General features: G+C 36.2%; 1 protein-coding gene and 1 long non-coding RNA gene across 8 annotated transcripts in view; one reads left to right on the top strand and one right to left on the bottom strand.

The window, feature by feature from the left end:
• LOC128861204 (protein cortex) overlaps positions 1–7318 on the bottom strand; it is a 59326-nt gene extending 52008 nt beyond the window's left edge. For 2 of the 7 annotated variants that reach the window (XM_054099158.1, XM_054099162.1), the window contains exon 1: positions 5465–5664. In XM_054099158.1, the coding sequence (XP_053955133.1) occupies positions 5465–5584 (120 nt within the window). In that variant the 5' untranslated portion in view covers positions 5585–5664. Of the gene's footprint in view, positions 1–5464; positions 5666–6618; positions 6855–7139 lie in introns of those variants that run through there. The other 5 variants (XM_054099160.1, XM_054099161.1, XM_054099159.1 and 2 more) reach the window with 5 other exon arrangements.
• A 4772-nt stretch (positions 7319–12090) lies between these two features.
• On the top strand, positions 12091–14942 carry LOC128861203 (uncharacterized). The gene is made up of 3 exons (XR_008454352.1): positions 12091–13703; positions 13787–13885; positions 13945–14942. It is a non-coding gene; the product is annotated as an uncharacterized LOC128861203 (long non-coding RNA).
• Positions 14943–15156: the final 214 nt, after the last annotated feature.

The following is a 15156-nucleotide window of genomic DNA, read 5'->3' as shown; positions in this document are numbered from 1 at the left end:
GAAGTTTTTTGCAGCGCTTGAATAATTATCACATTTCTCGTAAAGTAAGTATCCGATTACAACGATTTTTCAACTGCAGACTGATAAAGGATGATATTTTCCAAAAACGTTATTTTTGTTCCGAAACTTGATGTTTTGTTTTTGTAAATAATTTTTTTTAATAAACAATTAAAAATTTAACTAATTTCTGCGCCTCTGGGATGAAAATTTTTTAAGGATATTAACGTAATAAACATCTGTGCATTTATGTATGAAAAAAATGCGTGCAATTCGAAAAGGATTAATTATAATTAATTTTTTTGTGCCAGAATGCGCGCTTCGACTTACGCGGACGCGCACGAACACACAAACGGCGACTCGCAGGCGGCTTGCGAAAAACCGTTTTTCGGACACGTCTCAACGCGATATGCTTCCGTAAGATCAGATTTGCCGACTTTTCCATTACTGGTGCTTACTTGTTTTTAAAGATTGGCCATATAAATAATTTACGTATAACAGAATTTGCGCTTTGACTGTCGCGGAAATGCGTAATGATAATTAAATCAAATGTATTCAAAGGAATGTAAAAGCTGTCATGCAAGGTTTCATATATACTTCTTTATTACTAACGTTTATGTTTACATATCAGATCTATACCTACATTGTAAGTTCAGTCAGCAAATGCCCTTAAAATTTCTCGCTGAAAAACAACAACAATTCACGGACGGACACAAAAAGTGAAAATATATAGAAAGTTAAACAGATATCGCATATTCATTTGTTATTTCGAGAAAAAATGAAACTCATTCACGCTTTTTACACTTTTCATGTAGTTTATTTTTACATAATGGGTATAATTTTAGATTGATCGTGGGCTGAAAATATTTTGCACTCGATGGAATTTTTAACTTTTGGAATAAAAGAATGGAACTGCCTCGTATTTTTCAAAGTTTGCGCTTTGGAATAGCGCTTTTTCAACTTACTAGAGTGATTTTCATGTTCTTGTTTATTACAGTAATCAAAACTAATTTTCTTAGAATTGACTTTTGCCCAATCATACAACTGTTTCGGTCCCGTAATTTTCACCGGGATTTTATCTCGCAAGCTTGCATGGTACGCATCTCTCTTTATAGCACCACCAATACCATCGCAGGCACCTTTCCCATGTGCAGAGGCAAAAAAGTGCCACTCGGCATCGATGCCAAAATCCTTTTTGTGAAATAGTAAATTTATAAAATTGTACTTGTTTTTGTACTGTGAGGCCGCCCCGTCGGAAAAATAATAGATTTTTTTCACATTTCGTTTACCAAACTGTTTAATCAAATATTGAATCAATTTAGAATTGAACAAATTGACTGCGGAACTGTCATGTTCCAATGCTTCAGAAATTATCACAAAATTCTTATGCTGTTCTACGCAGTTTTCTTTGTAATGCACAACGTAAGGATGTATTGTTGCCTGCGTTGTGTTCCAGTATTCTGATTGCACAGAATTTTGAACACGACACTAAATTTCGCATTTTGGTCACTTATTCGGATTAGATTTGTGTAAAACGACTATGGTTTTGTTTTCCGAAAGGGTTACAACAACGATTTGCATGTGGCATTATATTAGTCTATACTTAGTTTTGTACACATTAACGTACGCGATTTATATAATATCACAGTTTTTATTATCACCGAAACACATCACCACAGCAGTCGGAAGGAGACTAGACACAACTAATGACAATGTCGGCAAAACTGATCTTACGGAAGCATATCGCGTTGAGACGTGTCCGAAAAACGGTTTTTCGCAAGCCGCCTGCGAGTCGCCGTTTGTGTGTTCGTGCGCGTCCGCGTAAGTCGAAGCGCGCATTCTGGCACAAAAAAATTAATTATAATTAATCCTTTTCGAATTGCACGCATTTTTTTTCATACATAAATGCACAGATGTTTATTACGTTAATATCCTTAAAAAATTTTCATCCCAGAGGCGCAGAAATTAGTTAAATTTTTAATTGTTTATTAAAAAAAATTATTTACAAAAACAAAACATCAAGTTTCGGAACAAAAATAACGTTTTTGGAAAATATCATCCTTTATCAGTCTGCAGTTGAAAAATCGTTGTAATCGGATACTTACTTTACGAGAAATGTGATAATTATTCAAGCGCTGCAAAAAACTTCGATAGTTAATAAAAAAAAAACTATTTAGAATTTTACAACAAAATTTTCTGAGAATGCTTCTGGATGATAGAACTCAGTCCCGGCTGAATTTCATCGCAAAATATTCACTTTGGTAATTTTGAGGCCCACTTGAGAAAGCCTTACACATATAAAAATTAAAAATGAAATCAAATTCAGTTATATTTCAGAGAGTTCTATCTGGTTAGTTTTTCTCAATGGTCATTTATTTACTACTAGTTTTAACCCGCGGCCCCGCTCGCGTAGGAGTAATTTTGAGGGATTTAGGATATGTATGTAAAAGAATTACAAACAATAGTTTCATGGAAAATAATTTTTTATTAATAACCATAATATTACAATACCCGGCATCCGTTGCTATGCCTCGTTGAATAAAATCAAAACAACCAATCAGAAAAATATCAAGCAAAATTATTTACATTAGTTTTCTATCACAAACCGTTTTTGAACTTTGCATTTGGGTCATAGTTGAACAGCTTATGCGGATTATGAAGTCTAGAGTGTGCTATAAATAGTGGGAAATAGGAAAAACTAAGATTTTTTAGATTAAATTTAAGGAAACATTCGATGATTAGTGACGAATGAGAGTGGTGGCGCGGCCTGGGGGTTGTGGGAAGGAAGTTGCACCATAGAAACATGCCCATAACCTTCATTGGGTGAAAATATGAATGTCTAAAAATTTTTACGTTGTTGTTGTTTTTGTAGCAGCATAAACATTCCCCATACTTAATACGGTGAATGCTGCTGGAGTGACAGTCCTTGGGGTCGTTTCGGTAACGTAGAACCGACTGTCGTGGAAACGAAAAATAATATATTATAAAAATTTTTACGTCATTTGGTGTTGTCGTTTCGTAGTGATGCGCGGACAACGTACAGACATTCACCTTTATAGTATAGAGATGTTTCATACAGCATCATATTAAATACATCCATATGTACATATATGCTCATATGTATGCCTATATCAATCTCGATTATTTATGCTCTTTCAATCAACTGTTATTTGAGGGGGGAGGGGACTTATGGCAGGGACCACTTATTTGTCATTTGGAGGAGTCGAGCTTTGGTAGTTTTGTTAACAAATTAGTACTTGAAAATTAACAAACTACAGGTTCTTAAATATTTACTGATTTGCAACAAAAAAATCGCTTCAATGACAACAACCCGGATTTTCCTTCTCTAATAAATTTATTAGCTCGAATCAGAACCCTTTCTTTGCAGTAATATTTTATCGAATCAGGTGTTAAAGCATTGTTTAATCCAGACTGATCAAATGTTACTTATCATTGATCTGATAAGTGAAACTATTTTTAGTATCGAAATTATAATAAATTCTGATAATCTGCATAACTTATCGCTTATGCGCTAAGATCACTTTCGCTTATAATTTCAAATTTTTGTGCAACTGTTGTAGATGAATTTGAGTAATATTTTACTTTTATTTTACTTATAATGTTATGTTAATGTTCTGTACAATAAATTAAATGATTTATCCTTTACAATTATTTCAACAGTTTACAACCTCTTTATTTTTTATTTTAGGTATTCAGGGGTGGGAAAATGTTGATGTATAAAATATAAAACTCCCCCTAAGCACTATGAAAGATATGAAAAATATCCAAACATTAACTTGAATTATTCTTTAACTATTAACAAAACTTAATTATTATTTTAACTAGTAAGCGTTTTTCATTTTCCGTGATCCCCCCACAAAATTGTCTGCATAAAATTTGCGTGGAACATGTTAACCTACTGATTGCCTAATTGAGGTTCTATGTTCCATATAGGAATTAAAGGGATCAAGTATAATTGCGTTTTTTAACGACCTTTCATTATAGGCGTTTTGAGAACGGATGAAAAATGCCCGTTTAAGTGGGAGTTAGAGGGTTAAAATCTACTACAAGAAAATGTCTCGTTAAATTCGACTGTGGGTGTCTGAGGATAGAAGTTTTATTTGAGGCTGGAAACAATTTACTCATATACGAGTACTTGTACATACATATGTACATTATACCATCTGCGTACATTATACTGATATCTATTTACTGAAATATTCAATATCATTGATGACTACCTTCCAGCGTGTATTTGTACAGCACCGATAAACCACATAAAACCACATTATCAAATGTTAGCTCACCAAATCACGGTCGCTTATAAAACTGATCTTACGTACGTATGTATGTATGTATATAACAGTTTTGTGACTTCCCTTGTATGTACCCTGCAGGTAGAACCTGAACTGGCTACCAAAAAATTAGACATTAAAAACGTATGCTTTTCATACTAAACAATAATTCATACTATGTATGTATGTAAATAAAGAAGTAGTTCAAGATGGAGGCTAAAGCTGTATATTGAATAATTGATAGTCGCATTCTCAGGATCATCAGTGACAACGATTTTGCTGTACAATAAAGAGCTACGCTCGGGGATAGTTACGTACATGTACATACATATGTATTTGCTGAATTCAGCACCGGCCCGGAACAGTCCAGAAGGAGCTGCGACAGGAGTTGATTCCAGCTTTGTTAATTTAGCAGTACTGGCTATTTAATGTAACTCAGTTATTTTAATCTGGCGTTAGCTATGCATTTTTAGAAATTGACTATAGTCCAGATTTCCCCTACAGGGTATGTTTTTACATATGTACATATATGCATGCATACATACACGCATATATGTAACAGCATATTTGTATATTTTTGACGCAGACTGGTGCCACTGGTACAAACTGCAACAAGTCAGTGCAGTGATTCCACACGATCGCACAGTCACTGGATGTTTTGGAATTAATATAGCAAGCAAACAGCAACGTGTTGCCAGTGCTAACCAGACTTTGATCGTGTTACGTGAAATCGTGGTTTATAGTAATGCAAATTAGCGCCGAAAATTAAAACATAAGCCTTACTTGGTGCCAAGTGGTCGGAGTTTTCTCTAAAAAGATTTTTTGAAGACTTTATATATCTATTTTGTGTTGTGGTTTAAGATAAGTTTTTAAATATGCTTTCATTATGGTTGGGATTTTTTAGATCAGCAGTTAAAATATTTTTATTGCATTCTATTATATTTGTATAAAATTCTACTGGCCTACTAAGTCCCAACATAATTAATGCAATTGCCACAAAATACAAATTTTATGATTAGAGGCTCTTTGGTGGACAAGTTTTTACGCTGACTTGGAATTTTCTTGCGGCATCAGCGTTACAGCTTAGTCCTAATGCCCTTGGAAATTTCAAATAATGGCACAACGAGAGGCAAAACATGCATAATTCAACACTTGCACAATAAAAAGTTTACCTTGATGACCTCATTTTGCCATTGGCTACCACGCTTTTTTATAGAAGAGTTCTTCTTCTGTGCTTTTGGATTATCAATCATCTCAGATTTAAAGTAATTACAAGCAGTATACACATTCATACCCGCCAAATGAGCACTAACTTCACGCGGAAAATATACTTCATGGAAAATATACAATACAAATGAAGTAACTAGTAAATGTTCCAAATTCCACAATCCGTTAACTGAAATCCAGTGTTCCCTAATATTTATAAATTGAGTTTTCCTATTACAAGAGGAATTACATACATGTATACATACCTATATATACGAAAAATAAAATGAAATAGAATTTGTTATTAGATGAAGTAAACATTTTTCAACGTTTCTCCGATTTATTTCGACTACTTCACCAAACACAAAATTGTCGAAAAAGTTTTTTTTTTTGAAGTGGAATTGGGAAAAAATGTGGTAGACTCAAGTAAAATGTGGTAGTTTTCGTTTATTCAACAAAACAGTAAACATACATTAACAATAGGAATTCAGTTTTTGTGCCATATGTTTTATTAAAAAGGTGTTTATTTGACTAGAAAGCGTTTGAAATGTATTTGGTGAAACGTATTTCCACCCACAAACTTATACTTATGTGTAAAAATAATTAAGCCGTTGGGGAGTACATAGGAATCTTCCCCAATAAACTATTATTCAGCAGATATGAGGTAGCCTACAAATTCAGTATCAGTGTGGATAACAGAAAGGGACCGCTTTGCCAGACAAAAACAAATTGTGCGTCCTAAAATGCGGTAGTTCGTCGAATTTAAAAAAATATGCGCTACAAGTGTGCACACTGAATTGTACCTTTAAATTGTCGTACTTTTTAATTTGGCCCAATGTATACATAATATAATATCTGTGTACTTTAGATAAAAAAGCTTAATTCGACTTAACTTTTTTTGTCAGGCACTGAATTGGCTGCTTTTCTCGAAATATTTTACCAATTATGCATTTATAGCTGTAGCTTAAGTAACCATCTTCGTAATAATTCAATAAAATACTAAATTTACCTATGATAAATCAGAATTTATTGACATCAAAGCAAATGTCTTAAAGTCACAAAAGTTTTGTCAAAAGTCCACAGAAATATCTATATTACTTATAATTGGATAATTATCTACCTCGTAGTGGATTGGTCCCAGTGTTAATAATCCGAAGCGGAGGCGTGATTTTTCTAACCGTTAACAAAATACCTTCACAATTTTGCTCTTTTCTATCATCAGCTAGGAATAACACGGAAGTAAATGCACCTAGGTCCAATTTCAGATTCAAAAGTTAGGTGGTAATTACATTGATTATGAATTGTTATTTAAATGCCAATTAATTTGTGACAGCCTTCAGATCGCCTCTACTTTAATATGAGAAACAAGTGGCACCACTGAGGCTCTTTCTTGAAGTTGGTTTCTTTGAACATAAATGGAAACAATATATATGTAAATATATATGTATATATATTATTATTTATTGTGCCACGAACAAAAAATTCACTTCCACCACTTGAATCCATTTTAAAAATGAATATTAATGTAATTAATTTTGTTTCCTTGTTTATATGTATTTATATTTTGTTCTGAGTAATCTTGGAAGTGAGCAAGGTTGCATTTTTTATATTTAAGTATAGGAACTGAAAATGAATCTGTACCTAAATATCTAGCTCATCGGAAGAACGCCCTCAGGAGCCAAACAGCACTTTCAACAGTTTCTCGTGGTAAAATATTTAAACCGTATTTACCACAAAAGCTTGGAAAATATTGGCAATAATATTTAAGTTATTGTTAATAAAAATGTATGCAAACTTAGAAAGCACAGCGAAAAATTAACGAATGATGCTTAGTATTGCCACTCTGTACTTCTCTCTCTCTCTATTGTACTATGCTTTAGATTTAACATTTGCTTTGACTTTCGATAATTTTTACTGACATCATTGGATGCATAAGTTTAAACGCTTTTTTCTCCGATCTCGTTTACTCTTGCCCCATGGATCAAACCGTGGTATAGGTAAAACGGTATTTTATATTTTAAGATCGCGCTGGGTACGACAATTTTTACTGATTGCTGAAAAGCCTGCGACCCTTGGAAAATCATGGCATCATTCATAAAATGCTGAACCAAACCGAAAATTTTGCATACTCATCACAGTACAAAATATTGAGAGAAGTTAGCGCGAGCTTCGATCCAAAATAGCAATTAGTTTAGCAAATACAGTGTGTTTTTTTAGAGGTTAGGTTTTCAAGTTGGCACTACTTTTTTCATAGATGGTCTTTTTGACAGCTGTCACTTGATTTATGCTCAGTTTGGTTTGCCATTTCATAATGAATAGACTTACACCTGAACAACGTTTGCAAATCGTGCAAATTTGGGCCCAAAACGAGATGGCCACCGATCCCGATTTTCACAAGAAAATTTTGTTCAGCGATGAAGCTCACTTTTGGTTGAATGGGTATGTCAATAAGCAAAATTGTCGCATTTGGAGTGAACATAATCCACAAGCCATTGCTGAGACGCCGTTACATCCTCAAAAAGTCACTGTTTGGTGTGCTCTATGGGCAGAGGGAATCATTGGTCCATATTTCTTTAAAAATGAAGCCGGCCATAATGTTACAGTCAATGGAGAGCGCTATAAAATAAAAACAATAAAGAGCGCTATAGAGCCATGATTAATGACTTTTTCGTGCCTGAATTGGACGATGTTGATGTGGACGACCTTTGGTTCCAACAAGACGGCGCTACATGCCATACAGCCAACGCAACAATCGATTTATTGAAGGAAACTTTTGGTGAGCGCATTATCTCGCGCCGTGGCCTCCAAGATCGTGCGATATAACACCGCTGGACTATTTCTTGTGGGGCTATGTGAAGTCGCTTGTCTACGCAGATAAGCCCGAGACGATTGACGTCTTGGAAGAGAATATTCGGCGCGTTATTGCTGACATACGGCCCCAATTGCTGCAAAAAGTGGTCGAAAATTGGGCCTCTCGGCTGGAATTTATTCGAGCCAGCCGCGGCGGCCACTTGCCCGAAATAATTTTTAAAACATAATGGCAAACCCTTATCTTTATAATAAAGCTAATTCTTGGCCATAACATTAAATTATATACGTTTTATTCCATCTTGAAAACCTAACCTCTAAAAAAAAACACCCTTTAGTTTAAGCCATTTGGAATATTTATTTTTGGTTTTCTGTAAATTTCTTAGAGTTGAAACATTTTCTCGGGAACAGCAAAAATATAATTGGTTAAGCAGACAGAGCGAGCACGAGAATTACCATAGGTACTTGTGTTGTGAATTAACACGCTCATTTCTAGAATCGGTTCACAAATTTACGTACTCAAGTTAATTATCTCAGTCGAGGCTTGTCTTAATTCTCTATGCTTAAACGTTAAGTGATCCATTTCTGGGAGGAGAGATATGGCACTTAAAAAGAAACCAACCAACGGTCCAGCACTTTTCAATTTTTTGCGATGGTTCTTTCGATCAGAGTGGTGAAAATCTTACGACTGCGACTTATATAATATTTTGTTGCGTTGTTCGAAGCAATCAGAATAAAAAGTTTTCATTAGTTGTTGGCAGATGTGTCCCCAATTAAAAAATAACAATTTTTTGGTATGCCTAGACTCCATTAAGATACTAGTCATTAAGTATCTTAATGGAGTCTAGGCATAATTATTATGGCTCAACATCAATTCACAGTTGCAACATTATTTTATTTTAATTCAGTCGAAAAAATGTTTCATCAGAAATTTGATAGCGAATACATTTAAAAATTACAATAGAAGATAGTAAAATATTTAATAGTCACTGTATTGTCGGTGTTCTGTTGTTGTAGCAGCATAAACATGGGAAATGTTACATAAGGGGAATGTTGCTGGAGTGACAGTCCTTGGGGTCCGGGTCGTTTCGGTAACGTAGAACCGACTATCGTGGAAACGTAGGTGTTTTAAAATACTTTACTAGAGAATATTTTAAAGTTCAGCTAAATATTAATAAATGCCCGAAATTTCCTTGCGTGCGTGAAATTTCGATTTTTCTGGTTTTAATGTACAGACATTTATTTGCCTGCACCTCAGTAATTAATTCGTCGGGGTATATCTACATATGTATTAACAAAAACGATGTGTTTTGAATGGAAATTGCAATTTTATTTTGAAATAAACTTTTATCTCCATCCTAAACTGTGCCGAAAATTCCCCTGAAATGAAATGTCAATTGTATGTAAATGTCATGCAAAACAAATATTGGAAATTTAGTTACCTTTTGTCACACGGCATACAATTTCAGTTAGTCACATTTAGTCATTTTAACATATATATCCCATGTTATGGAGCTTAACTTACCACGAACTAAGAGGGCAGCTCCATATAGGAATTAGGTATCCCCCATCTGGGGAACGGCGGAATTGGTGGCCACCCAAGTACTATGTGGAGAGTACCGTACCGACAACCTGGCAGGAAATATAAAATGCATTTTCTACAATGTGGAGGTTAACCATGGATCTCTCTGCACGAGGTAGCCCACTCTCGGGAAATCCTCCCGTCGAGCAATCGACGGCTCGGGCATCGGATGTGCAGGCCCGAACCCCACACCCCCTTATGACCGGACCTGACACCAAGGGTTCCGGGCCGAGTGAGTGTGAGCGATACACCGTCGTCGAAACGATCCGAAACAACTGAACAAGTTGTGAAGGATGTGGAGATGGCGGACAATCTCTCAGTAAACTCAGATGGACCTCTGGTACCGAGTAAGCCTTTGACAACGGTCAAACCTGGTGCGAATCAGGTAAGTGCCGGAAAAAAGACTGAAGTTATTGGAGATTCAAATGCAGGTGCTGGTCTATCCGCAACGCAGATCAAACGAAGAAGACAGAAGGCGAAGAAAGCCGAAGCATTAGCTAAGGTAAGTACTCAAGCTCCGTCAACTTCGACAGCTGTAATGGAAACGGGAAAGCGTGGCAGAACAGAGGTTTCCCCTGTAACGTTGCACTCTTCCGGAAACGAAACGTTGTCTGTGCCAACGACTGGGAAGAGGAGAAAGGGAAAGAAGAGGAAAGTCGAGAGACGGGTATCTATGAGTAATCTTGGATAAGAAGCCGACTTGGGAGACTCGCGTTTCACTGAAGGTGAATCACGCATTGAGGATTTTTCAGCAATGCCGTAGAGCCTTTGGTAAAACCTGGGGTCTGAAACCTGCTGTGGCCGTATGGATATGCACAGTACTTATCAGATCAATCATCATTTACGCCTCAGTGGTATGGTGGCGACGGAGCTTGGTTAAGTCCGCAATCCGGGAACTATACAGGCTGCAAAGAAGTGTATGTTTGTGCATCACGAGTGCCATGAGTACAACCTCTGGTGATGCCCTAAATGCTGTGCTTGATTTGCTCCCCCTGGATCTTAAGATACAACAGGAAGCAATAAAATCAATGTGTAGACGCCATAAATATGCTTTCTGGCACGAAGACGGAACTTTGGGACACAGAAAAATCTTTAAGAAGCTGTCTGAGCAGTATCCACTGTTTTTGGCACCTAAAGACGACCTGATACCCACAGTTTCATTTGGAAGGAAATTTGATGTCACATTTTCATTGCGTGAGCAATGGAGCAATCCAGACTGCATGCAGGGAGGTTTGACGGATATTTTCTTCACCGATGGGTCCAAGAATGAAATAGGGTCTGGAGCCGGATGGTATGATACTTAAACGATAGTAATAAGTATCACTATGCTATGGGGGAAATGGCAACTGTCTTCCAAACGGAAGTTTTTGCCTTCCTGAAAGTAGCTGAATGGATAATCGAGAGGAGATGGATCGGGAAACAGATTGGAGTTTTCAGTGACAGTTAGGCTGCAGTGAAGGCCCTGGAGAACGCGAAGCAAACCTCAAAGATTGTTCAAGAATGTAAGAAGAAGCCTAATTCTGTCGCGAGACGAAACAGGCTTGCACTTATAAGGGTTCAGGGACACTCCGGTGTTCAAGGAAACGAAATTGCCGATGAATTGGCCAACCGTGGATCAGCGGTACCCCCAGAAGGGCCAGAGTCAATAATCGGAATCAGTTCCGCAGGAATCATAAATTGGATCAGCGATTATGTAGGCAATCTATGTACATAGAGAGTGATGGTCCGGTCTAAAACGCTGCAGAACTGCAAAGTGCTTTGTGACAGGTCCGAACAGAAAACTGTCAAACTTTCTACTAAAACGGGGAAGGAAAGACGTTCGGTTAATGGTCGGTATCATTACAGGACACAACCCATGGGGTCAGCATATGACCACTAGTGGAATCATTGAGGACCTAATGTGCCTGTCGTGCTTGGTGGAGGCGGATAGCACTAAACACTTTCTCTGTGAGTGTCCTGCCTTTGCTAGAGCACGGTTACGAGTTTTGGATTCCGATGTCGTGAGAATGAGTAATATTCATTGTCTAAAACTGGAGGATATTTTCAGATTTGCCAAAGAATTTAGAAAATTCTCACAGGATTAACTATCTCTATTCTTTCCTATCTCTTTCTCCGATACTTTTCTCCTTACCTCCTTGACTATCTACCCTCTGTCCAGAGCTTTAAATACTTTTAGCCTGAGTGTTTTAGGAGCCACCAAATCTCCTGGTGCTCCTTTGCTCGACCTTTTCAAATTTCATTTTTTTCAACAGTAACATTTGCGTATTCTCATTTTTGCCGTTTTTTTTACATAAACACCTGTCAACTATGGAATCGAAGAAGAAGAAGATGTTACAAAAACCAAGAGTGATGCCAGACTGTCGCTAATAGTATACATACATATGTGCATATATTATATGCTACCCATTTTAATAACGTTTTCATTTATTAGATCTAAAAAACACATAATTATATATTTTGTAATTCTTATATTATACGTATTTTCATGCTCATTGAACAGGGGTTAAAATAAAAAAATGTCAGAAAAATACAGAAACACAATACAGAAGCGAAACGAGCAAGAGATGCGCGGGCGTCAGTATAAAAACATACCACAGTGCTGTGAGGGGCTTTGGATTAGACCAATCATTAACCAAATGCTGTCATATTATGTTCAGACCAAAGATTAATGCGGTATTTATCGTTGTTAAATGGAGTATGTGGTTGATTTGATTTATAATACGTTCACATATAAGTAGATGATCTACTTTTTCGTGCTTAACTCCCAATCCGTAATTAAAAAGAGAGATTTCCCATACAAAATTTCTCTCCCAAAATGTGAAATTATAAAATAGTACTAGATAATAACGATACTTTTTGACATACATATTTTTACGAATGTAAAGAAAAACGTCAAAGTAAAAACTAAATAAAATGGATGCCGGCAAAGAAAACAGGTTTTAGGCAAAATGTTAATGAAATGTTTGTTAAGTATTATTAATTATGCATTCATACAACAGAGAAAAGGGTATTTCCATAAAGGCTTTGTTCACCTGTTACTTATTATAAAATGTAATATCGAAATTCGCATGTGTATTGCTGGCATAATTTTTTGAAACCTCAGTAAACGTCATTTACGGATTTCCTCCAATTGTTTATTACTAGTAGTTATTTGCGCAATTAAATAAGCTATTCCTTCTGTTGTTGTTGTTGTTGTAGCAGCATAAACATTCCCCATACTTACATACGGTGAATGCTGCTGGAGTGACAGTCCTTGGCCGGTCACGTAGAACCGACTGTCGTGGAAACGAGCTATTCCTTCTCCTTGTCGTTTCTTCATATCGTTAATAATAATTAAACAACCCAAAATATACCACAAAAGCAATTTCTATGAGGAAAACCTCAAAGCAGTATTGACAGCTGATTGTCAATTTTGCAGATAATCTGCCAATGTGTACGGATTTATTGGTAATTAATGCATATTTGATCGTACTTTCAACAAGATTACGCCTTACCAAAATGTGACTTAATTATCGACCTTGAATTAGCGCCCTCTGTTTGTAAAAACAACCAACACAGTTGATTCTGACAATAATCAAATGTCAAACCATTAAACCAAAACGAAACAAAGCGAAAACATTTTTTGATAGAAAAAACCTTTCATTTAATGAAAAATATAAACAAGAGTTTTATGGAGCGACGCGGCAGAAGTAGGAGTCATGGAATTGTGGCGGCAGAGAATGCCATACCTACGTTCGGACCGAAAAAAAGGGCACGTCTATGAGGAGGTGGCCAGGAACTTGGGAAGTGTTGGGCATGTTTACAGTGGAATGGAGGTGATATTGCATTACTTCTCCAACAAATAACTAGAATAATAATATCTATATTTCTTACGTTCACATATATATTGAATATTTAGTTGTAGACAAGAAAAGTCGAAAATTTGTACTTTGGGTGTATCTCCATCAAAATGCAAATGCTACGGTGCAGTCAACAAAGCCCTGGACGTTCTCTCTCTGTATTGTTTTATATACAAATATTTAAATATGCATGTATGTATGTATGTTTCATTTTTAGTCGATTTGGACTGGACTGAAGTGTACGAATACATTGAATGTGAAACAGATGGAGAATCAGCAATAAGCGCACCACTTCCCAGGCCTACTGCATCCAATTTATCCATCCGCATCAGTGATGGAGAATATGGGCGCAAACTTTTTGAAACAAACAATGTAAGCGAAATAAAAGAAGCTTCTGTAGAGTTCCTTCCTCGCCAATATTAATTAGCTGAGTAATAAACAGCTACAAGAACGAAAGTTTCGATATAAACTTAGTCTTAAGTATATATTATATTGTATTCTACTGAATTAATATAAAGATTAACTCAGCAAATTAAGAAAAAAAAAAATGGTTTTCTTATTTCCTCTGCCCTTGCGTTAAAATTTCCAAATATGTTGGGGTTGTTTCCTGGCCACTGTTGACTTTGGTCTTCAGTTTGCTGTGCCGCAATACACTTTTCATTGCTTTTGTCACTTTCCTCGTTGAGAAAGTTGTGTATTTGTCCAAGCCTTTGCCAACTCTCCTAAGCCTCGATAGGGCAAAATTAATTTTTTTCTAGTTTGAAGGCCGAGTCGCCTAGCAACATGACTGGAACATTGACGGATGATATTTTCTTACTCATGCCTTTAACTAAGATGCATTGTTGGAACTGCAGTTTTAAAGACAAGCTCTCAAGGCTGCTGAACCATTACAAAGGCCTGAGCTGTGAAATTATATCTACAAAATAATGAGAGAAAAATTTTAATAAGTTTCATCCACCAAATCCAAAGGGAATGTAGAATACCAGCCTTATAATTGCAATAATCAACTGCATCTTCTACTGCTGGATGAACTTCTACGTGACACCCATCTGAAACCTTCATGTTAAATTAATCCCTTTATAAAGAGCACCCTTTCTTACCAATAGCTCCTATTACTTGAGGGAAACCAACCATTTTAATACTCCTTTAATTTCGTTCGTTGGGAATTTGTTTTATAGTCCAGTAAAAAGAAGATTTAATTAATAATTTTAGGAGTATGCGAGTTTATGGTTTTATTATGTAAAACCCATCACTGTGAACTTAAGTTTGAGTTTTCGGGGTCGGGGGTTGTGTCCCGCCGCCGCCATCTTAGAAATAAGGGTGCAACTGGTCTTTTGCGTTTATCTCGTGAATTCCGAGAGTTACGAAAAATTTGTAGGATACTTTTTTTTCTAGATATTAATATTATCTACAACTTTCATTCAAAAAT

This window comes from Anastrepha ludens, chromosome 4 (assembly GCF_028408465.1).
Source record: "Anastrepha ludens isolate Willacy chromosome 4, idAnaLude1.1, whole genome shotgun sequence".
Lineage (NCBI taxonomy): Eukaryota > Metazoa > Arthropoda > Insecta > Diptera > Tephritidae > Anastrepha > Anastrepha ludens.
This window is presented reverse-complemented; position numbering and strand designations above follow the sequence as displayed.